This window comes from Parasteatoda tepidariorum, chromosome 8 (assembly GCF_043381705.1).
Source record: "Parasteatoda tepidariorum isolate YZ-2023 chromosome 8, CAS_Ptep_4.0, whole genome shotgun sequence".
In the NCBI taxonomy this organism is placed as follows: Eukaryota; Metazoa; Arthropoda; class Arachnida; order Araneae; family Theridiidae; genus Parasteatoda; species Parasteatoda tepidariorum.
Genome location: NC_092211.1, coordinates 91,902,338 through 91,928,292, shown reverse-complemented (window position 1 = coordinate 91,928,292; position 25,955 = coordinate 91,902,338). Strand labels below are relative to the sequence as shown.

The 25,955-nt window shown below is 32.7% G+C and overlaps 1 protein-coding gene across 2 annotated transcripts in view; it reads right to left on the bottom strand.

The window, feature by feature from the left end:
* Nucleotides 1-21,988, bottom strand: part of LOC107443298 (very long chain fatty acid elongase 4-like) — a 43,141-nt gene extending 21,153 nt beyond the window's left edge. Inside the window, exons 1-5 of one of the 2 annotated variants that reach the window (XM_021144805.3) lie at nucleotides 21,847-21,988; nucleotides 17,199-17,291; nucleotides 13,683-13,867; nucleotides 11,925-12,002; nucleotides 2,578-2,637 (exon numbers count right to left, since the gene is read on the bottom strand). In XM_021144805.3, coding sequence (XP_021000464.1) covers nucleotides 2,578-2,637; nucleotides 11,925-12,002; nucleotides 13,683-13,867; nucleotides 17,199-17,274 — 399 coding nt within the window. In that variant the 5' untranslated portion in view covers nucleotides 17,275-17,291; nucleotides 21,847-21,988. The remainder of the gene's footprint in view (nucleotides 1-2,577; nucleotides 2,638-11,924; nucleotides 12,003-13,682; nucleotides 13,868-17,198; nucleotides 17,292-21,846) is intronic. The other variant, XM_043054798.2, reaches the window with a different exon arrangement.
* Nucleotides 21,989-25,955: the final 3,967 nt, after the last annotated feature.

Here is a 25,955-nt window from a genome sequence, read left to right as displayed (position 1 = left end):
CCAAGTTTATTTCCAATTTTTGTTGTTGGAATTATTCACAGATAAGGGAAGGTGCCTCCCTTCTCGTACGGATTAAACAATATTCGTGGATCAAGTTGCCATACTGGGACAAATCGACAAGGAGAAGTAAATGGCTTCACCTACGAGACATTCTTTGACACTTTTTGTTCTTACTTTTACGATGAGAGGGGGGAGTTATAAATGGTGTCTTACAGGTCTCATCAAAAAGTTTTCCCCTTACCTGAATGATTGATGGAGTAGGCGGAGGAAATCTATTAAAAAAGCACACCTGCTCAAAGAGTTTTTAACTCGCCAAATCTTTATGACGCCAAAGGCGATAAAGGGTATCAAATGGAAAACCGATTTACCTTTTTTGCATATAATATTTACACCTCTCTGCAACTGAAACGAGCATCTTCGATTCGATTTCTTTGAACTCATTTAATTGCTATTCAATAGTGACCGATTTCGTAATTCAATTGTAACATTAGATCACTGTCAGTGTAAAAGGGTTGCCCGTATTTATCTCTTTCAGCAGGTCACGTGTACTATAGGTTTTTCTCAACTATGGGTTGGGGGAGAATTTTTATATGTGGTATTCAAATGAGCGTCTGTTACGATATCATCATCGTTATTTATGTCTGCAATCATCTGAAATATTACTTAAACTCTGTAAATATTTCGAAGTATATTAATAATTTTTTTTTAAGAAATAGAATTGAATAGTCAGTTTGATTTAGAATAATTATTTTAAACGTTTTTGTATACAATGATGATGAGATAAAATTTTAAAATATGATAAAAGTATTTTCAAACATTTGCTTTAGATAATAATTCATCATTTCCCATTTTTTTACAATTTTAGAATACTTAAGCATCAGAAACTACATACATCTAACCTTGTCGTAAAACGTAAGTAAATATCAATAATTGTAATGAGATAATATAATCGCAATTATACTTTGTATAAAATGCTAATATTATCAATTATTGGAAATTTATTTTTAAAAGTAACAAGTAAAAAACATGAATGAAAAGCGACTACTGATGAAGGTAGAATCACAGTTTTGGATTTAAATCCCGAAATTACTTCATTAATGTTTTTTTTTATTTATTTCCAATGGCAGGCCAATTTAAAAGAACAAAAAGGATAAAATAACAAGAAAAACAAGGCAAAAAGAAATAAATAGAATTGAATGCATAGTGACATGCTTAGCCCATACGGGCCCTAGCTTCCCAGTAGCGTCCACACACAGTAGTGGAGATGAGCGCAGGACAGACGGAAATATGGGGCAAGTCCATGTCCTCCCCAAGGCGACAGAGCTTGCATTTAGGAGAGTCAAAAATGTTTATGCTAAAAAGGTGTTTCGCCAGACAGTCATGGCCCGTTACAAGTCTAAAGAGAGCGACTGCCGTAAACCTGGGCTGATTTGGGATAGTTAAAATACGGTTGAACCAGGTTTTGTGTATATTGCTTGTACGGAAATTCTCTGAGAGCATGCTCCGGAATTGGTTTCGGACCAGCAATTTAAATGAGTGCAGAGAGATGGAGCAACGAGATGCTTGGGCAATAGTTGTTCCTTTCTTGGCCAAGAAATCAGCTTTTTCATTACCCCAAATCCCGCAATCTCCCGGGATCCATTGGAGGACGATTTGCTTGCCTTTCAGTGTCAGGTCTTTCAGACAGTCAATGCATTTCTGAATGGAGATGGATTGGGGAATCAGTGGAGAGTTAATATCAAGAAGTGCTGCTTTAGAGTCAGATAAGATGACGGCGCTAGAAAATTGGTCAGTACGACACTGTAGTTGTTTTAGGGCAATTAGAATAGCCTCGACTTCACCGTCGTAGGCAGATGCATAGCAGCCAACAGAAGCGTAGGCAGAGAACAGGTGACAAAATACTCCCGCTCCAGCATTCACCCGCTGATCCACTCGGGAGCCATCTGTAAAGATTCTCAACCATTCAGGTTCAGGATATAGCTCATTCATAGTTGCGTAAGAGATACCTTTAAGGACATCACAAACAAAATCTGATTTTAGGACTCTGAGAGCAAGGTCTGTGACCACATTGAAAGTCTGGTAGTCCAGTGGGCTACAAGGAGTGGGAAGAACTTCGGGCTCGATAAAAAGGTTGTATTTGTCTTTTAAGCTCAGCACCCCCTGTAGGAAACCCGCTTGAGTCTTTAAGTATTAAAAAAAGTTGCGTTGCTGCCAATTTCTCTGAAAATTTCTAAATTTGTATTAAAGTAAAGAGTTGAAATTGGTCAAATATGATTTTAAGCTACGAATTAATATTTATGGTATTTTTGTGCACTCGCGCTATAACAAATTCAGGTTATTACCTCGCCAGGACATGTTTACTGTAATTTCATTGGGGTAATGTTTGAAATTACGATTCTAGAACACAATTTTAATTTAAAAGAGCAACATAGCATCACTTTTTCAAGGAACAGTCTGACATCCAACTGTTTAAAGACTGGGTCCGAAATTTTGCACTCCAAAACAAACCGTATTACACGGATGAAAAATTTAAACATATGTGGACAATAATCTATATTTTTAAAGAGTCATACTTACAGTATCAAGGAGATCGACGTACTTGCTCATATAGTATGACCAAATAATTCTGTACATGTTCTGAAAAGATGAAGAAAAAAAAACTAAATCCACAATGTTTCCCTTTTCTATTAATCTTTGGTCAGACATTATTTTGATGAATGCAAAACTGGGATATATACTTTGGTATATGATTCTACAATATTTTTCGTTTCTGAATTTTTTTAAAAATATTTTTATTAAATAAATTTAAATTTTTATAATAGGACTTTTACTATCATGCAAATATCAGTAAGTAAACCAGTTTTAACAGTTATACTATGATTAAAATTCAATTTTATTAAAAACAATGTATTAAAAACACAAAAAGTAAAATGTGACCCGTGATGGCTTATGAGATGGCCGCATGTTTCCCAATGAGGTGAACCGGGTTCAAATCCAAGCAACTGTTGGTCGATACGAATTCCGCACCCGGCTCGTAACGACCACAGAGCTGACGTAAAGTATCCTGAGTGATAAACGGATTAGGGGTTAGAGTCTCCTTGCCGTTAAGGTTATTCGTTTGAGGTTTACGTGGTTTTCCTCTCCCTGTAACACAAATGCGTGTCAGTTCCATCAAAAAATTCTCCTCGAAGGCAAATTTCTCCCAATACTTGATCCAGCAGTTCCCTTGTCTGCTGGATTGGGTTCAAAATTACAAGACTACGGAGTTGTACTTTGGTAGTCGCAAACCAAAAACTGGGTGGGCTCTTTAGCGAGGGTTATAATATAGTAAAATATTGACGTGCCAACTTCGCCGAGAATTTGGAGTCGTCGTCTTGGAGAAACAGAGATGCAGAGTTCGATCCTCAGAACTCTACGAAGATTTAAAACTTTAAAATTAGCTTTTATTTATTATTTCTGTAACTTTAAAAGTTTCTGGAACGTTCTGATGTATCATTTCCTGTTCCGTTATTATTCCTATAAAAGATCGGGTGTTTCAAGCCGAGACCCCAGTTACTTTGCTCGCTGTACTTTGAAGATATGCAATAAATCTCTTCAACTTTCTGGACTAGTTCATATCTATTCTACGTGACATTATTTTGTGGAGGCTCCGGGTACTCGAAGCAGATTTGGCCCCGGTGATTTAAGAAGGAGTCACCGCTTTAGAGGATTGGTGCCAAAAAGGGCCGTAAACTACAAGTCACTATTCCTATTATCCAGCACATTCGTAATCCCTCTTCTTTTTCTGGAGAATCCAACCAAGATCCTGGATCTCGGTTAAAAGATCTTGTCACCAAATATAACAATTGGGACGACGGAACATGCCTTGCAAATGTCTACTTTTTTCAAAGTGGAACAGCCAAACAGTGGTTTGAGAATAATGAAGGCATTTTAATATCATGGGAAGTGTTCCAAACTAACTTGATAGGTACATTCTCTGAAAGTCTGCAATCAGTACATCGGGCAGAAGAAGAATTGAAAACCAGAACTCAACTACCAGGACAAACAAGTCTTTTATACATACAAGCAGTACTGGGATTATGCTATCGTGTCAACCCTAGCATGAGTGAAGCAGACAAGGTTTCTCATCTTATGAAGGGCATCCTGGAAAATATTTATCAAGTTCTACTGACATAAGTAGTAGCAAGGACTACCTCTTTCATTGAACGCTGTCAACATGTCGACTCGTGTGTGCAGCAGCGGCTCCTTAATCGAAGGAAGTTTGAAAGATTTCCAAATGCCGTTCTCGTTGAGTCCCTTGAAGACAATTTTGTCAATGATACACCAAGTGCTACAAGAATAAATCGCCCGACTATTTCCTGTTACTGTTCCAACTCCTGAACCAACAATTGACAATTTAGAAGAGGTTATACGACATGAAATTGTGAAGACCTTAGCGTCCATGACCGAAACAAACTTCAACAGAAACAAAGATTTCGATTGTTTTAAATCAACGGTTCCTGTTTCGTACTCAGAAGCACACACTACGCCGTCAGCCATCTAAAACTCTAGTTTCTTCTTCTCGGCAAACTTATGAGACTCGCCGTTCTCAACTACTCCGTCTTAAAACTGATATCTGGAGAACAGAGGATAACAGGCCAGTGTGTTATCACTGCAGTCGTCCAGATCATGAGTACCGACACTGCCGTGACAGACATTTCGAGACTATAACCCACGACAAAGAGAGACGATCATATCAGATGAGGTTGTTAGTCCCAGTAGTCAACTTAGGAGTTCATCGCCACAATTTGAAGAACGAAGACGATCACCATCCCCATATAGGCGTAGAAATAGATCACCCTCTCCGTACAGACGTTCTAGTCGCTCACCTACTGGGCGTTCAATGGAAACCTAGAAGAAGCGCCCTTCTTCGGAGGCAAGGTCGCTAAGAGAGAAAAACCTCCAACAGTGGCTCAGATGAAGACAATAATCTCGAAATAATTATGGAAAATAAACCAGTGACAGCTCTTATTGATTCAGGTGCATCATTTTCTGTCATTTCTGATGAATTTCGAAAAACTGTATTGGGAAAAACTATGCTGACTGATTACTCTAGTTTATTCATAAAAGTAGCCGATGGAAAATACGTTAATCCGATTGGACGTTGTACCATAAGATTGACAATCAGCAACCGCACGAATTCATTGCCCTAGAAAAATGTAGCCATGATGTAATTTTGGGTTGGGACTTCTTACACGTCTCACAGGCTATTATTGACTGTGGTCTTGTGGAACTGGTGATAGAAGATATCTGGGACGAAATAGTGCATAAGGAACTCCAACACAGCCAACTTTGTGTAGTAGAGGATTGTGATATTCCCCCTATGACCATAAAAATAATTAAAGTGGAAACAACAATTGGGTGCAAGGAGAGTAAAGGTTTACTGGTTCAATGCGGTAGATTTTTACCACTGCAGCGAAATATAGTGCTCCCATCATCTATTATGCAGAAGGATAAAGATGGACTCCATGTATGGGTTTCTAATTTCTCTAATCACTCCACTTGTCTTCCCAAGGATATATGAATTGGTCATGCGCAAGAAATTGAAAAACACAATCTCTACAGTTTTGACTCTGAAAATGTAGCTGAACCCTAAGGCCTATCAACTGAACAAAGAACTAGCTTAAGTAATATTTTAAGGAAATTCAAAGACGTTTTTCTACTGAAGAAAAACTAATCCGAAAACGTCGTGAAGCATCACATGAATACAGGAAATCGTCAGACCATATAGAGTTTCTGTTGCTGAGCGACGTATTACGCACGACGAGGTAGACAAAATGCTTGCTCGAGACATCATTCAGGAATCTAGATGTCCGTGGTCTTCTGTGGTTTTTGTCAAGAAAAAAGATGGAAGTTGGCGTTTCTGTATCGAATACCGGCGATTAAATGAATTAACCAAAAAGGATGTGTACCCGTTACCCAGGGTAGACGATATTCTGGATTGCTTAAAGAACGCAGATTACTTCTCATCTATAGATTTATTTCGTGGATATTGGCAAGTAAAAGTCGATGAAGCTGATCGGGAAAAAACTGCTTTTGTAACCTCTGATGGTCTATATGGATTTAAGGTTATGTCGTTAAGACATTGTAATGCTCCCGCCACCTTTGAAAGAATGATGAATAATTTATTACGGCATTTGATATGGAAAATTTGTTTGTGTCAACGACAATGTAGTATTCTCAGATACTTTCGCCGAACACGTGCGACGTCTAAGGATTGTTTTACTTGTCTTGATGCAGCAGGATTAGAACTCAATACAAAGAAATGCCTCTTTGGCTCAAATAACTCAAGGTACATCGTCATGTCTGTAGTACAGAAGGAGTAGAGCCAGATCCAGATAATGTTACGGCTCTCGCTAACCTGTACCTACTTCAATTACAGACATCAAAAGTTTCCTCGGACTTTGTTCATACTACTGTAGGTTTATAAATGACTTTTGTATCAAAGCGTATCCCCTGCAGAAACTATTAAAAACGATGAGAAGTTCATGTGGTCAGAAGAACAACGCTCCTCGTTTGAAATTTTGAAGACCGCTCTAACCACTGAACCTGTATTGGGTATATTCGATCATGATGCCCCCCCCCCCAGAGTTGCACACTGATACCAGTGGCTATGGCATCATTGGATAAGTGTTAGTTCAAACTCAGAAAGGAAAAGAGACTGTAATTGCATATGCCTCTCGAGTACTGACCAAGTCTGAAACAAATTACTCGACAACAGAAAGCGAATGTCTTGCTGCTATCTGGTCCATCAGTAAATTTCGTCCTTATCTTTTTGGAAGACAGTTCACTATTATAACAGATCATCATTCATTGTGCTGGCTTGCAGTAATGAAAGATCCTTCTGGAAGGCTAGCTCGGTGGGCTCTCAGACTACAGGAATTTGATGTAACTATTGCTTATAAGTTTGGTCGTAGACATAAAGATGCCGATTGCTTATCCCGATATCCACTACCAACTACTGAAAATGATTTTAAAAAAAAGTAAAACTGCCATCGCAAATCTCTCGGAAGAACAGGACAAAGACCAGGAGATAACAACTTTGAAGACTAATATAGGTCAGCGAAGTAATGATTCAAATTATTAAATTATGGATAGTATGCTCTGTAAGCGAAATTATGAATCGGTCAGAAGACAGTGGCTACCGATGATTCCTTTTAAGTTACGCCGGAAAATTCTTCATCATTTTCATGACGCGCCAACAGCAGGTCATTTGGGATTCGCCAAAACGTTGGATAGGATAAGAAAACTCTTTTATTGGCTTAGAGTGTGAGGCGGTACGTTTCTCATTGTAACGCGCAACGTCTGCCGCAAAGGTTGCCTGGAAGCTTGATGTCAATCCCACCTGCAGAAGCATCTTTTCATAGAATAGGTATTGATTTGCTAGGACGCTTTTCTAAGTCACTTTTAGGAAACAAATGGATTGTAGTGTGTACAGACTATTTGACTAGATTTGTCACTACGAAAGCTCTACCCAACGCTGAAGGCCCTGAGGTAGAAAATTTCCTGCTTGAAGGCATTCTGTTAAAATATGGTTCGCCAAGAGTTATCATCTCGGGTCGATCGTGGATCTGTGTTTCTCTCGATTGTTGCATCGGAGCTATTGAAACTTTGTGACGCGGATCATCGCACTACAACAGCCTACCATCCTCAGACTTATGTCCTCATGGAAAAATTTAACAATACGTTAGCTGATATGCTGTCTATGTATGTTGACGTTGAACAGAAAGATTGGGATGTTATTTTACCCTTTGTCACCTTCGCCTACAACACATCTAAGCAAGAAATTACTGGCTTCTCACCATTTTATCTTCTTCACGGTTATGAAGCTGAAACAACTGTGGACACTGTGTTTCCTAACCAACCTAGATTTGAAACTGATTATGCTGCGCATCTTATCTGCGAAGCAGAAGAAGCAAGACAACTTGCTCGCCTTCGTATCATTGATGTGCAAGAGAAAGAGCGAAACGATGCAAAACACCGCTCAATGTCTTATGAACCAGGTGAACTTGTTTGGATTTTTAGACCAGGTCGAAAAAGTTGGGTTGTCCGAAAAGCTATTAAAGAAGTATTTTGGAGCTTTGGAGCCTCGTAAGTAACATCAGATAACTAAAGCGAAAGTTATCTGATGTTACTTACGAGGTCGAAGTCGTTGCTCCATCTAAAAGGCGCAAAACTACGAACGCCGTCAACGTGATGCGCATGAAACCTTACCATGACCCATCGTTTCAGTTAGAACCATGTGAAGCCGAAAATGCAGAAAAAATGAAAAGTCACAAAACAACGAAACAATCTAAGGACGAGAGTAAGTTGGAGTATCGAGGACCCGATCACGTGCCAGAACAGCCATAGAGTGAAACACCAAGGACACTTTTTTTTTTAAGGAAGATGCTGCGACGTGTCAGCGTACCCGAGAGATTGGAGTCTTCGTCCTGGAGAGCCAGAGTTGCTTAGTTCGATCCTCAGCTCTAAAACTCTAAAATAAACTTTTATTTATTATTTATTTATTTTCTAGACGTTTGTGGTTTGTTCTGATGTATCATTTCCTGTTCCGTTATTATTTCTATAAAAGACCGGGTGTTTCAAGCCGAGACCCCAGTTACTTTGTTCCCTGTACTTTGAAGATGTTCAATAAATTTTTTAAACTTTCTAGACAAATTCATATTTATTCTACGTGACAATATAAAATACAATAATTACTATTGATGATTTTTGATGAAAATTACTAACTCTGAATTTTATCACAGTGCGATACTTAAATAGTAATAACCAATGTAAACGACAAAAAAAGCGGAGATTTTCATATATCTGTTTTTTTTTTCTTCCAAAAAGATACATATTGCAAAAATTTTTTAAAATATAAATAAATAAAACTATCAGTTTCTTGAAATTCTATTTTATTGCTAATAACATTTGCTATTTTTACATTCCTTATCTTTATTTATGACTTCATTTTCTTAATTTATGATTTTATTTTATTTATCGATACTATTATTACAATCTTTAACCTGGATTCCAGGAAAAATGTATGCGGACAAGTTTATTTTATAATCGGACCCCTATAAATTGAGTATAATATAAAAATTCAACTGACCTAGCTTTGTTTCCAATTTTTATATTTAAAGTGAACGTTTGGTTAAATTGCAAAATACCCTTTGCATTGTCTTTTCAAAGTATTTTTTTTCTTTTCTGGCACTTAATCTTTTATAACTTTTAATTGGGATTATATTTAAAGTACTACATTTAAAAATCAAAATGGAGTTGTTTTTAATGTTTTACTTTTTATTTTAAATGCATCCGGATACTATTTCTCATAGCAGTTTAGTCCAAATTCTTTGCTGTATAGTGGATGAAGTTTCTTTGTAGAATTTAAGTCCAATTTTTGGTCGTATGAGATACATCTGAATTTTGTTACGAAGGGATACCATAAAAATAAATATAATCATTTGAGAAAAATAGATTTATTATTTAAAGAATAAAGCCATACTTAGAAATAAAGAAAGGAAAGAAAAGAATCATTCAAATCCATGCTTGGAGATTTATCGAAAGTCAAAAATTAAGAAAAATCTCTTTAATCAATATTAAATTTAAAAATAATTAGACTATCGCCATATTTCTGTGAGAATTAGTATAACCCTGAAACATTTTTGTGGTAAGAAATAAAGAGTTATAAATAGATTTTGGATTATTGATTTAGTCACGACAGTGAATTAATGAGTTTTACATTTGTATTGAAAAAAAAGTTACGTTACATTGATTGCTAAGAAAAGAATAAAATATTTATTAGTTTTTTTTAAATGTAATAAAAATTAAATAATTGGTTTAATTTAATTAAAATTCGATTAAGAATAATTTAAAAGAAATGAAAGGCATTTTAAAAAAGTATGAAATATGGAATGCCTATTATGGCATCACACTATCAAGTGTCAATTTTGTGGTTGGTCACTTTCTTGTTTCCCGTTGGGATTGATTCTCAGCAAAAAAGAAATTTGGTTACAATTTTAGCCCCAATGATAAGCATTGTTAATCACAATATTTATAGATAACTACTGAGGCGAAATGACTTGTGTGTTGTTTGCTTGCATTAAAACTGTCACGTTTCCTTTTATCAAATTTAGGTCTGTTTTGTGCTTGTTGGTTGAAATTTTGACTTGGTAGGGAAAAAGTTTGATTTTATCGCGTATAATTATTATAATCTTGATTAACTGAGTAGCTTATAAACGCTGATACTGATGATATTTTTGTCATTTTGGTTCTTTATTTTTATTTTGAATGAGGATTTAATGTTAGATGCAGTGACAATGGGAATTTTGGGTTCTTTCAGAACAAAAGGAGTTGTGGCGTAACTACCACACGATTATTAAACTTCAATTCACTAGTTTATTTGTTAAATTCCATCTTAGGTAAGTTTTGATAGATTGACTTAGTCGAAAGATTTTTTCCCCACATTGGCAACCCGCTGTCCTACTTCGAAGGATGTTGACGTGGCAACCTCATCGTGCATCTCATTTCATACGGGATTCTGCATACACTCGACTGGTAGACAACACAGAAGAGTAAACAATCGTGAACAGCTCTCACGACAAACTCTTAGAATGTGATCGAATTCTATCCAATTCTGGTAGGGAGTATTTTATCGTAACTACCACTAAAGTTAATTAAACATGAATTGACTAGTATAAAAAACATGTTAACACGTTTCAATCAGTCCCAAAGACAAACCCTAAATTATCTGTTGCTTAAATTTGTTTTTCGTCCTGACTCTATCTTTTCAGTAAAATATGAGCTTTAAAGAACAAATTCTTCTGTTAAAAATCACTGAAGCCAATTGGTTGGATAAAATAATGACACATTTCTATTATTTCCACGAAATAATTACAATTCAAACAATAGTTAAATAATTTCAGCGCCGATCCACGAATTAATTTTTAGATTTCCACTCGTCATTTCATTTAGAATTCCCAGTGTGTTTCTGAAAATGCTTGAGCCAGGCTGTGAACCAATGTCAGATATATTTATTTAATTCTACTTTGAACTTCATTTAAATTTTGAAATCATTTTTTGAGTTTATTATTATAATTCACGGAACTGTTTGAGGCATCAATATTAGTTAGATGGGTATTACATTTTTTCCCAATGTTATCCATTTTTGATTTGTAGTCTTTGTTTCTCCTCAAGGGCTTTAAAAATAGTTTTTTAGATATTTGATTTATAAGAAAAAATTTTAAAATTATTTTTTGTAATAAAAACGTGGACCCGTTCAAAATATTTTGACAACAAATGATACTTTATTTTGTAACAAACTTCTAATATCCCTGCTGTCTTATTTATAATCGAATTATTATAAACATGAAACAAACAAGCACTATAAATTGCTTTAAACATGATGCAAAATGTCTGAAAATCTAATGTTAATATAGTTTACAAAAAAAAGAAGAAAAAAAAGCATAATGTATTTTAATAATTGTTCAATTGATCACACATTTTTTTCTTTTTTATACACCCGAAACACAACTAATTACCTGATTTGAAATCAATAATATCAATACCACAATAAATATATCCATGAATTTAATAGAGTTACCATTATCAAATTAAGATTTTCTTAATCATTGGAGGAATAAATTTTCATCTATTCTAAAACAAAAAGAAATTGTGACCACAGATATGCTATATATTTAATTTTTATTGGTTGGAACAACAGTTCAAAATAAATTAGCACATTTTCACGGTATCCGGAAATCTCAGTCCATTCCCACTTCTTAACTGAAAAGGCAAGATTCTCCCGCCAACGTGTTGAGAATGAACTCAGAGACGTTTTTCTTGTTTATGGGTGTTGCGATAAGGTTAAATTCAATTAAATAGATTATTAAAAGCATACATACATTGGAGTATTCGTCAGTCGACGCATTCACTGAACATAACCTCCCTTCTTTTACGACATCGTACAGATGCCTGAAAAACTAAAATTAAAAAGAAGGAAACCCTTTTAAGCACATTAACAGCCTATTTTAAATATTTGATACAAATCTACTAGAACAAACACTATATACAAACAGCTACAAAAGTTTTAATAAAAATACCATTTATTTCTACCTATCAATTCATATGAAAAATTAATAGATAACAGCTTTCAGAAATCGTATTATTTATTTTAATAAAGGCAAAGGACCCCACGATAGATTGCTTTCCTCTCTCTGAACATTTTGTAGTTCCGTCCGGATATCATCCTAAAAAGGATTTTATAATTTGCAAAATCAAGTGAAAATATATTTAAACAATGAATCAATAAAGAAGGTAACGTTGATTGAAACGTGCAATTACGATCATTAGATCAAAAGTTATTCAAAGTATTCAATTTTTTATTTTGTGCACTTAATGATTAACGCATCTAGCAGTCATTGTCACCTTGAAAAGTACCTTTTTTTAAAAAAAAAAAACTTTTTTGAAATAGAGTTTCAAATTTTAATTTAAAATATAATGGTATAAAGTTAAAAATGTTTCTCAATATAACATTTAGGGTTTCTATACATTTTCTTCGTTTAATGGTCGAGTCATTATAGAAAGAGGTGTTTCTTTCTAAAAAAATGCTTTATATTAATGATAGCTTCTATCATTTCAGTTTTTGAAATATCAGGCCCATTTGATTTGCGGCGTTTTGTCTCATTCGATTCAACCAGAAAAAATGGTTCACAATGGAGCAGGTTCAACATCGTACTTTTTGTAGTACACAAAACATTGTCTCGGGATCGGTCTCATATAATTGCGTGAAAAATTGCATGTGGAAAATTTATATTACATGTACAGGTAGCACTACAAAGTGCATAGATCAGTTCTCGTTAAAAGAAGCTTTGTTTATGCATCAAAATTCTTTTGTTCTACTGACTCGTGTATACAAATGCATTGAAAACACTGTTTAAAATATCACATATAGGTTAACGCACAAATTTGTATTTTTTAACACATAAATATTTATAACTTCTAAACTATTAGACTGATCCTCGTCTTGGGATTGCAGTGGGAAAATATTCCTCGCGGCAATCACTCCTCAAATCAGCTTCATTTCCCTCTAAAAGGGACGACAGAGAAGAGCATTTATAATAACATAAGAAATCTCGGGTATTATTTTTTTTTCGGTAGAAAAAAGTCTAATTTTACTGAACTGTAAATAGATATTGTATAAAAATGTCGCATATTGAATGTTACTTGTTGCAAATTGAATGGATTTTCTAATAGAGATTGAAAATAAAATTTAATTTTAAATTTATGAATACATTACTTATTTTTGGATATTTAAACGCTAGTAATTTCCATTTAAAAGCATAAATATTTTGAATTTCTGAGCATGGAAAGGAGTTTGCTTCATGATAACTTTTAAAATATTGATAGGTAGGTATATTTTATTTACGTCACCAATAGGGGAAACATTCCCCTCTGCTATTGGACAAGTCTATTTATTTTAAGAGTGGAAAACCGAGGATCAAACCCACCTTTGTCAAAGATTGATGCGTGTTTTCTCTCTGACAAACAGAGAATATTAATCAAGGTCAATACTTACGAGAACATTCATTATTTTCACTCTTTACATATAGTTGAGAAATACAAGAGGATAAACAATTTTAATTTAATCGGAAGATACTTACGCTAAAACTGAGGTACGCATTCCACAAAACAATGGTGACATTAAATGCAATTAATAATCCATTTAATTTGAATGGCTTTAATGGTTTCATAATGAGTGGACCCAATACTTTTACGATGAGTAGATAGGCGGAGATAATGGCGAGAGGATAATGTATACGGCCTATACGATCCGCGTAGTCAGCCTCTGAAAAACACATTCATTTATTGAATAAAGTGAAAAACAACATGAATGAAGCAGAAATGAACCTTCATCAGTCACTTATTTGCTTAACAGAACTGAATATGTCCCTTACTTTATATGTGCTTTACTAACATTGTTTTTCACTTTATTCATACGTAGCACAAAGTATTTTGTCTTTCTCACCAAATGCTAACAGTTAAAAAGGAAATGAAACCTTTAATATGTTTTTGTACGAAACTAAAGGAAAGAAGTGGAAAGTGAAAGAAATTGCATTTTATTGATCAAAAAGTATGAAACCAGTGGTCGGAAGTAGAGAACTACAAATAGTTCTGTAGTCGCTACTTTGTTTCCTAATTTGTAGTGTAGTGAGCTACCTTTTTTTTTTTTTTTTTTTTTAAAAAAAAGTAGTGAAGTGAGTGGGGCAATACAAAAAAGCAGTATTACCTGGCTTTAATCTTAGTTTAGAAAGAAAAAAAAAACACTTCTAACACAACTAATTTATTGAATTTGATCTGCACTAAAGACTTCGCAGGTCCGTCAATGATCCTGCAACTGAGCTTCAACAGAAAATTGCGTATTTAAAATCACTATTTAAACTAGTCATTACGAAAAATAGGTAATTAATCACCAATTTCTTATTCAAAATCATTCGGTGTAAATTCCAGAAAAGTTTGTTTCCTTAAAGTAGTGAAGTGATTTCAAAGTAGCCACTACATTTAAAAAAAGTTGTCATAGTTAACTACAGTTGTAACAAATCAATTGTAGCTGTAGTAAACTACAAAAATAGTGTAGTTTTTCTGAACACTGTATTAAACACTTTCATGCAGATAAAATGAAGCAGTTAACGTACATTGATGTTTAATGCAATTAAAATAAAAATTCGATAAAAGTTTTTAAGGGAACAAAAAATAAGCATTTTAGAAAAGCTTTTTAAAGAGCAATATTGTTTTTCAATCTATCTATGAAACATATTTAAAAACTATCAATTTCGCCAAATTAGCTTCACACTTTGATCAAACTCTGCCTATGAACGGAACCCACATTATGAATGAACATATAAATTAACTAGAAACTGTTTTATGACATTGTTTTATTTTAAAACTAGGTTTCATGTCAGACAGTTCGGGTGTACGCAGTCTAGTTGTATAGTGAAATCTAGTCTGCATAAGGGAAAAAGCTGAGATGAAAAAGGGCAAACATGGAAAGATGTATCTCTATTAATAAATTTGGTCATTTCATTTAATAGTGTTCATTCATTAATACATGTCTTTTATCATTCAATTATACATGCATTTATGCCGATTTTCAATAGGCGCAGCTCTCAAAAGTACAATCATAAGTCTATGAGTACAATATTCAATCACACTTAATACTATAAAACATATTTTTTGTTACTAAGGGAGTTATCTTTATCACTAAAGAGATTATGAAATTTATAGAAGTCTGATACGTACTAGATAAACATTATCTAAATTGAAGTGGTTCCGAAATTAGGAAAACTCTAAATTGCTTTGATGAGTTACCACTTAAAATATTTTTATTTCGGGCTTAAAGGACCGCCTATCGTCACAAACTTTCTCCAATATTGCTGTGAATGGCGGAAATGTGTGGCATCGGTGAATGTTGCCAATCACATAGTAGCTTTGGCAAAATGTAAAAAGGTCTAGTTAAGTGCCCGGTATGCCCTACATCAATTTTTTAAGGTCAAGTGTCCCGTATGCATGTAACCGGTACTCCTAACACTGATGTGTCCCTCGTAATCTATTCCCTACCGAATAAATAGAATAATATCAACGAATGAAATAATATTAAATATAACAAATATTTTGGGTACTCACTAAAGCGATTACGTGATTATTGACATTCACAGGTGAAAATCGACATTCTCTCGATTTCGGTCATTCAAGGTGACATATACATGCAATTAGATGTTTTTGTATTTATTTGCATTTTACTAAAATTATTAAAACAAACTGAAATACTAAAACAATAATGGATATTAGATTCAATATTAATATAATTACAAGTTTCAAAAATCATAGCTGGTTCCAAAAAAAAAAATTCCAACTTTCGGTGAACCTTTCCACGGAACCTTTGGGTTCTGTTAGGTTCTTTTGAAAACCGCTGGTGTATATAATGCAAACTTCAAGCAGTTCCTCTACATAATAATGGCCCAATTTGGCTGTAATTCTGACTAATCAGGATAATCGTTTTAGGTAAACGATGGGTAATTAACTCTAGATTGCCTAAGAAAACCCTTTTGACTGCTTTTAATTTCAATTAGTGAAACAATGATGTATATAATGACACAATTTCTTAGAATTTTGTACAACATATAATTTTTTTTAGTGTTAATATTTACTAATAACTCGTTATATAACTGTAAATAATATAAAAAAATATTAAAAATTAATTTAAAACAAATTTCTTTACACATTATTTATTCTTTTACAATCCAGTCATTTCGGCAGTGGCAATATAGGTAAATAGTAATTTTCAGTCTTTCTAGTGTTAAGAATAATGTAATAGGGCGTGACTTTCATGTGAACAAGCGTCTTTGCAACATAAGACATTATAGTAATTATCCCATATTGTGACTTAATAGGTCATGAATAATACTTAATCAATGACTTATTGGGATATAAGTAACAGTCGACTAGGAAAAAACATCAGTTTATGGAATACTAAGTTATGAACCTTAATCCTCTAGGGAAAAAATATCAGTTAAGAAATGAAGGGGTCATTCATATCGCCAATAGCCCTTTTCTTGATAAGCAACTCTATAGGAAATACCGATCAATGGCCTAAAAAGCATCTGTGTAAGAAATACCGAGCAATTGTTTACTGAGCAATGGTCCATACACCTTTATTTCCTGGGTAAGAAGATAATCGCAACCTTTCTTGTGAAGTAAAAGAAAATAAACATTACAACGTGTTGCAACAAAAAAGTATTTTGAACATGCAATATGAAATAAATATATTTCACTCTTTGTCTTTTTGCGTATACAATGCCAAATTTCCCCCTTTCCTATTAATGTATTTTTGAAATATTATGTAGAGTGGGAATACTACTTTGTATTATCACTTATGATTTATTAAATAAAAAGGTATTTTAAAAGAAATCGAAAAATTCTATTTGATGAATATTAATTAATAAACAAATTAATCCTTTATTCGAATTCATTTAGAAATTTTTGAACCTAGCTGAAATTAAAAACAAAAGATTGTTTTATCCAACCTAATGCGTTCTGTCTAATAGTAATAATAATGATTTCTGACGCAATCAGAAGCTGTTTAAAAGGAAATACTTCGGGTTGAGAGAATAATGACTTACCTGAGCTGAACAGGAAGTGTTGAACAGCGTCGTATTTTTCGGAAATCATGTGCGCCATAGCTGGTTTCTCTGACATTCCGGCTATATTTAGATCTAAAAAAAATCATTATTAAAAAATCATGATCCTACTGAATTGGATCCTACGGTAAATGAAACGTAACATGAATTGTCTGTTTGAAATAAAGGAAAAGTCTGCTTAGAGAGCTATAGGTACTATTAAGCTAGATTACACTGCGATGTAAAAAAAGTCGAATCCTCACTTCATTCAGGGAGATTCTTTTATAAAATAACCCAATATGATTCTAGTTTTCACACCCTTCTCCTAAACCGATTTCTGAGTGGGGACAGTTTTCTTTCTTATGTTTTTATCACTTTTCGATACTTTAAATGTTTATATACGTGTAAAAAAAATTTACTTAGCAACATAGAAAGTGAGACAATATGTAACTTGTTAACAATATGTAACTTTTTTTCGTGTAAGAGTACAAATTGCAAGCGGGTTTTTTAATTTTATCTCTCTTTAATTAAAAAAACAAAACAAAAAAAAAAAAAACATATTATGATTTTTAGGCAATATCTAATCTGTTTCTCATTTTTTTTAAAATTTTATTTAGTAATTTTTTCTACCTTTGACATCAAATGAAGCGCGAACTTTTAAAATAAAGATGAGAAAGGAGAAATAAAATTTTCTGCAACAATGGAAAAACCGCCATTAATTAAAGCAAAAGAAAGTGAAATAAAGTAGCTAAGAAATTAATTAAAATTCGCAACAATTAGAATCTAGAAAAAAAAATTTGTGAAGCACATGAAGGAAAATAGACTTTCAACGCGTCAAATTTCAACTCTGTTGCTGCAGGCTGTAGATCACCTCACCTGGTATTTTTTTACTGCAAGATTAACAGTTGATAATTCTTGAGCTAATAATCGAATAACAATTTTTTTTACATGCTGTTGTACTCCTTGGACAATTTTCTACATAGTTTTGTCATTTCAATTTTCAAAGTCTTATAATGTTTCTTCAAAAAAACAAAAATGTGAAGTACAGTTGAACACCCGTTGCTTACTATTTTTTTTTTTTATTAGAGAGAGATTTTGGATTACGTAGCAATGAACAAGAAAATACTGATTTTATTTTAGCTTTCTCTTTTGTGCTTATTCGGTAGTTTTATTTGACCGCGGTATCGAAAAGCTATGTCGTATCTGTTATAAATCTAGAACAATTTGTGCTAGAAAATTGGAGATTGACTACAAGCAGCAATTTTAGACCCTGGTCTTAAAAATTGTTCAATTTTAAATAGTTTGTTCTGGAAAGACTTTTAAAAAAATGCTTTTTTTTGCATTAGTTCAGCATTAGGTATCCTAATAAATTTAACTGTTTAGGAGTTAAGTGCAAGAATTCTTTTTTACAAACTCCATGATCAACGTGAATCAGTGACGTCACCAAAATAGTGTTTCTAAAGTTATCTGAAACCACGAGTTTATTTTGTTCTTAGTTAAGCTTTTAAAACTTATTTCTACGGAATAAAGAAAAAGCCTCAAAAGCTGCCAATCTATATTCAAAGCTAATGAAGAGACTCCTTTTAGGGAACCATAAAATAGTTTTTATATATTATTGACGCCTATGATGCTTGTTAATATTTTAGTTTAGAGTATTATTTCGTAGTGCTCTAATCGGAGCTGCAGAGCCGATACTTGAAATGTTACAGCTTCAACGTATTTAAAATTTCCACTGAATTTCAGGAAAGTATTAATTATAATAAAAATGAGATTTCGTACATTTGCGATAGCTTCCGTACTCTCCCGTACGCAAGATTGAAGCAAACTGCGCATGCTTGCGTTTGTTTCAGATGCTTACGTATCTTTACGTTACGTTAGCGTGATTCACGCTACGAAGACAAAGCTGCAAGCACGCTGTTTATAGCTGTTAGATATTGTTTTCCGTTTAACCCTGCCTTTGAACTAAAAACATGGAATACGAATTTGAAGAAATGTATTGATGAAATTTAGAAATGAATCGCGTGATCATACAATATTCAATAAGAAAAATTCATTCAATAAAAAAATAATTTCATTAATTTCTGTTTAATATTATATTTGTCTAATTGCACTAGTTTCATTGGAAACTCGATATATTTTCGCCATTTCAAAATTACAAATTATATTTTAACTATACAATTTAGTTAAAAAAATTAAATAATTAATAGATGCTCAATAATATTTTATTATTATTATTAATAATAATAAGCTGCATTCTTTATCGCCGAATTCATCAAAATATATGATCTACCTAATTTTTCTGTTCACAAATCCGCAGTTTTAGGTAGAGCAAGGCATCTTGAATCATTTGCCACAGATTTAAAGAAATAGTTTACATGTATTGTAAATGTTTATATTGTTTTTGTAGTCAAGTTAAAATAATATTCTACTACGATAGCGTTTTTAACTTACTGATTTTTGCAAAATCTCATATTTTCACTTACGTAAGTTTGATATTTTTTCCACTGGTGTATGCGCATCTGAACAGAATTGACGCATGCGCACTTGAAAATTTACGTACCGGAGAGTACGGTAGATAACGTAAATTTGCGAAATCTCCCTATTATCATACTTTATGTGACGTTGCTATATTAGTATTTTTTATTTAGCTAATAATTTAATTTCTGTTTTAATTCAAAAATCCTTTACCTTTTGTCTCTGACTACTCTGTTAATAGTTAAGTAGATAAACATGTTTATAGCGCTCTAGAAGAGTTTAAAATTATTTCTTTCATAATTTAATCTCCCATTTTTAATGAATTTGCTTGAAAAAAATACCAAGAAACGTAATAAAGGTACGAATACTTCTGCACAATATTTATAAATCGGCTTTTACAATTTATGCCCAAACCAGATATGGTCATTAATTGAAATTTTTATAATTTCAAATACTTGAACTAGTATTTTAAACTTTGAGCAAATAATTTTAGGTTAAACAAAAGTAGTTTATTTCTCTCAGTTTGAAATGTTTTCTTTAAAACTTTAAAGATAAGTTGATAAAAAAATATAATTCTGATTAAATATCTTCTAATGAGCGAATTTTCATAATAGTTGATTTTAAATATGCTAATAATTAGTACTAACAATTAGTTATATTAAGGACCAAAAAAACGTGTTTTTCTTGAAGTTTTTTTTTTTTTCTTTTGACAGATTTTTTTTTATCACTAGATTTTGCGGTTTACCCTAGTCCTGAGAAATATGCCCGGAAATCAGTCGAAAAATCGGGCCCCTTAAAGTTAATTTTTATTTTTGCGTTAATGAAACAAAAACTTTTGTACACATTGATAAAACTTGTTAATTCAATGATAATTTAATGTAAAAAACAATTTTTAATATTTATTGATTATTTTATTTAATAATAAGTCGGAAAATTTTCACTTGTTCAGTATATAAAATCATTGTAAACTATGTAATGTCAAAATAAAATATTTGCATGAAAATCGGTCGAATAGATTACAGGACACCAGATTTTAAATATACGACCTTTTTGATATTTTAAAGACATAATTGAGCCATTGCATTTTAATTTTTTTTATTTTATTACTTAAAACTGCATAGTTTAAAACGATGTACAAAAATTATAAGTTGCAATTTAAAATTTTTTCGAATTATTATTAAAAAAAAATAATATTAAACTAATTATTGAAAAAAAATTATCTTTTCCACTGTAAATTATCTTTCCCATGGAATTATATTTGGATAAATTGATTCGTTGATTGTGTTCAAAAATTATTTTAATTCGTTTGAATAATTCCCGAGATTTGGCGAAAAAGTGAGATTAACATTAAGACTATTAAGATTGCAATTGGCCCAGGATCGAATTCTTGTGATGGCTGATCGATACGACTTTTCCCCCCAACTCACACCCACCGCAGTGCTGATATAAAATGTACTCGAGGTCATGGTATCATTCGTTTGCAGTCTAGCTAACTGTTAGAGGATCTCGTAATTCCCCCCATGTAACGCAAATGTGGATAAGTTTCTTCAAAAAGTTCTCCACGAAGACTAGGCTGCCCAAATTCTTGATCTAGAAGGTTTTCTAGCGTTCTAGGGTGGATTCAAAATTGCCAAAATGATGCGGAGTTGATTGTCGTAAATTCAAAATCGAGTCGGTTGCTCAATGCAGGTTCTAGAATGAAATCGCAAGTGATCCTACATCTACTAAGAAAAGGTTTCTAGGAAAAAATGTATATAATTCTTTAAATTGCTTTCTTTTAGCCTCGTGTTTTTAAGTAAAACTCAAAGCAGTTTTCGTCTGGCTAAAAAATAATATTTTCTCATCGCTCATTGATATTTTAGATACATTTTGTGCTACAACAAATTCAAACGCCGTATGAAAAAGGGTCTTTATTTTATGCAATATTCAGCAAATGTAATTTAATGTTTCGCGAACCTGCTTTTGATATACAATCATGTAGCGTCATTTTTTAGTTTTCATTTAGTTTAACAGATAGAGATACATTTTTTTCAAGTTGCAAGTTCTTAATTCCGCGACACACAAACTCTAAAAATATATTCTAATATTTATCAGAAGTTATAAAAATGAATAATACTAAAATATGAAGTGAAATACATTAGATACATGAACACAACAACAATCTTACTATTCTTACCTAGGTGCAGCTCCTCTCTGAATAGCTTTGAAATGCTGACACACTTTCTTTTCGTTTGAACTTATATATATATATTATCTAACCCCCTTCTTCCTTTATATCTATCATTAGTTTATCACCTTCGAGGATAAAAGGAGGAAGCAACGTTTTCTGTATTTCAACACCCGTGTAATATTAGTCAGGCGTGTCTAAAAATTGATGTTGATATCTTTTTATTAATATGTTTTTTGTAGGCAGAAAGGGTAGAGAAACAACATATTTGGACAATGTTTTGGATATACTTTTAAATTCGAATAGTTATGGCTCATACTAATATTTAGAGTTTGTGAAACTTATCGTGAAATTAATAGCTCTAAGTGTAAAATTAAATAGAAAAACAAACGCAATGGGGACGTTATATCATTGTTCATGAAAACCTTAGCTATTGTTCTATTCATTTATTCGAATTTGGTGAATTCGATTGAGTTAATGGGACTGAGAATTCAGAAACTGAACCAATATACTGTTACCAAATTGTAAATATGTGTATAATTTTGTGAATATTCTTTTGATATGAGGCTACGTATCTATGACTTACTCTAAATAAAGAGTTTAATTAGAAAATTTGCGAGAAAATTCCGTCATTCTAACGTTAGTTAAAGAGTAAATATCGCCTTAAGTATTTCTCATGGAAAACTCGGTTTGGCGACAGCTTTGGTGATAATCTTGGCAGTATATAGCTACGCTTTTGAGAATAAAATGGCACTTTTTGAAAATTCGAATTTCAAAGCGATAGGACTAATATTTACGGAAGAATTTTGTGTAGAATTGTATAGGGAATCTTGAAATGTAAGATCAAGATGGCAGGAATTTTCCACCAACTGAAACTATTAAATCATGCTTTCGCTGGTAAAATTATCTTCTGAAGGATAAAATTTTTCATCAACTGATTCAAGATTGTCGAGAATATGTTGACCGAAAATGTGTGTTATCCTTCGAAGTGAAGAATTGGTTTGATTACCTCACCGGTAAAAATTTGGTAGAAGGTCAACATATAGTAACCGGTAAAGCCCCAGACTTCGGGCTTTTACCTTGTCATATATAATAGAGAACAATCTGTACATAACATGGAATAACATAACGCTAATGTTAAACTAACTGAATACCTAAATTTGATTAAAAAAATCGTTTGAATCCAGTTCAGCGCATTCGTGTCAGGAAGTCCCAATGGTTTCGCCATCTTTGATGCCAAATGGTTTTTAACTGCCCTTGAATGAAGTCAGCGATAACAAATTTTTCGAAACTCACACTTTAAATAATTACTATTGCATCATTGCAATACTACATATAATAAATTCAAAACGCTGCGATGGCTGCTGGTCAGTCATTAGAATATTAAACTACATATTACTTTAAAAAGATTAAAATATATATTGTTTGGATTCGTTGTTCATGGAGCCTGGAATTAGGACTATGGATGCAATCGATAAAGATAATGTTACTGTAAAAGGAAAAATTACTCGATTAGTGAAATTCCTGAAACTGTTTCGTCGGACATCGGGTTAGTTGAACTGAAAGAGAAACTAAAAACTGTTGAAACACGGAAAAAAAAGGGTGGATGAAATGCGAAGTGAGTATTACTCACTATAGGGCACCAAAAAAACTGAACTGTCTACCATCGATAAAGATTTGAATAATTGTGAAAATTGTCTTGACAAAATGGAAGTAAGAAATCAAACATCAATAAATTCTTATGATTTGAATACTGGGAAAACAAGTAATAGAGTTGAAAAGAAATTCGAAGTTGAAATTAAGAGTTGAAAGAAACTGTGGTTCCTACTATAGTTTTGCCGGCATTTACAGAAAAATATAATAGGTTCAGCTCTTTTAAAATTTAATTTTAGGACCTTTGGTGACCTCTCTGAAGAACTTAAATATTTTTTCCGAACTTTAGGGAGAGATAAAGAATCATGTGTTCATTAAAAGACGCTACTACATTGTCGTTCGAGGCCAACTAATGATTGTAAAAAGTACCATAACTAGATCGTAAAAAGTAGATAACTAGATAACGATTTTCTCTGGTACTTATAATAAAAAACCTTGGGGAGTTTTAACATTTGCCTGATGAAGCAGGATTGAAAGCATGTAAACTTGTTTGACTGTCGTATGAAATTTAAAGGCGACTCAAACATTTGTTTTTCATCGTCACAGGCAGCCAAACAGAATTTGGTCCCTCACATCATTCTTTCGTTTTTGCGATTCAACTGTAACATTAGATTTCTATCGAAGTAGCTGGGTTACCCATGGATTCTCTCTTTCCGCAGTTCAAGTGAGCACTATTTCTTAGTGTGTGGAAATATTCATACCCGTTTTTTCAACTATGAGTTGTGGTGGATTCTGTAACTGTGACATTTAAATAAGTGTCTGTTCCCAAAGTTTCGATCTTTTTATTTGTATCTGCAATTATCAAAAATGTTACTTAAACGTTTTAAATATTTTTAAGTGTTTGCTTCATTTTTAAAATTGTTTTATTATTATTATTATTTATTTATTTAAATAGAATGGTACTGTTGTTTGAACTTAGAATAATTATTTTAAACTATTTTGATAATGATGAGATTTCTTTTTTAAGATTATATTTAACATGTTAAGATCTTATGATTACACATTTTAAATTTTTATAATATTATTAAAGTACTTTTTAGCATCTTCAAAATCGTATGCATTAAAAAATACATACATCTAAACAGAACAGAAAACGTTAGTCAGTATCAAGAATTGTAATGAGATAATATAATTATAATTTATTTATAGAAAATGATAATGAATCAAATACTGCCAATTTATATGTATTAAACAATAAACATGAATTAAAAATGACTACTGATGGTCATCGAATCATAATTTTGGACTTTAGAAATGCTAATAACTAATTCGAAATATTTGTATCACACCACCGCCATTAAGAGAAGAGCATCTTGTGATTCGAAAGAAAAAAAAGTTCGTCCGAAATGAGCCATCGAAGTCACTCGACAAAGGTTTGAAATGTTACAGTTGAATCAGGAGACACACACTTTTTCGAATCAATCGAGAAGAAGTCCCCGAATGGGATTCGATCTGAAATTGTTTTCGTAGCATAAGGGCAGATGTATAATGTCTGGCTGTTCGACTTTTTGTGATACTAAGGCTTCGCTTTTTTTTCCGAACATTGATAGTAAAAATATAAATTAAGAGCGGGGATTCAAAAATTTTTATAAATTTTTATCGTTATTAGTTTTTATTATTTTATTATTTATTTCTGTGCATTCTTTTCTTTTTAAATTTTAATTCATTCCATCTCTTACCGTAACTGCTGATTAGATTTTAATAACAGTTCCAATTGAAATGTATACCTGCACTCATTGTTCTGATAATGCCATAGACGTATCTATTAAAAGAATCTCTTACTGGCGCCCTTCTTAAAATATTAATGTTCTCTTTTTTAATGCAATACAAAATAAATGCATTGGTTGAAGTATTTAACTCTTTTGACAATATTGCACAAAGATTGTACTGAATTTTTTTTTTTTTTAAAAAAAAGGATTGATAAATAAATAAATATTAAACTAGGAGGCTTCGCCCCCTGCTCGCTGACGCTCTCCAACCCCCGGAGCTGCCTTCGCAGTTCATTTCGAATTGCTTCGCAATCTGATGCTCGCTTCCCATACAGCACATTGACTTCGTTATGACATCCTAAAGTTGTCATCTTTAGGATTCTGTGACTTCCAGAGGAAGTCCTATATTTACCGCTAAATGTCCTACGGATGTCATCTGCGTGTTAGAATGTCCCACCTGCAGATATCTTAATGATGTCATAACTAGGACAGTTTCAGGATACCTTTAGAACGCTTTAGGATGGCATTAGGACATAATAAGACCTGTTTAGTAAGGATTTAGGTAACTTGTGGGATGCATGTTGGAAATGGTATGATAGTAATAGGAGGGTGTCTTATTTTGGAAATAAATTTCATCTTTGAAATTTTTATTAATTTTAGCAACTTAAATAAGGTTTTTCTTTTAAATTTACTGAATTAGAGGTCAGAAAAATGTTTTCTAAATGAAAAAAAAGGTGATAGTTTTTAATTTGTATA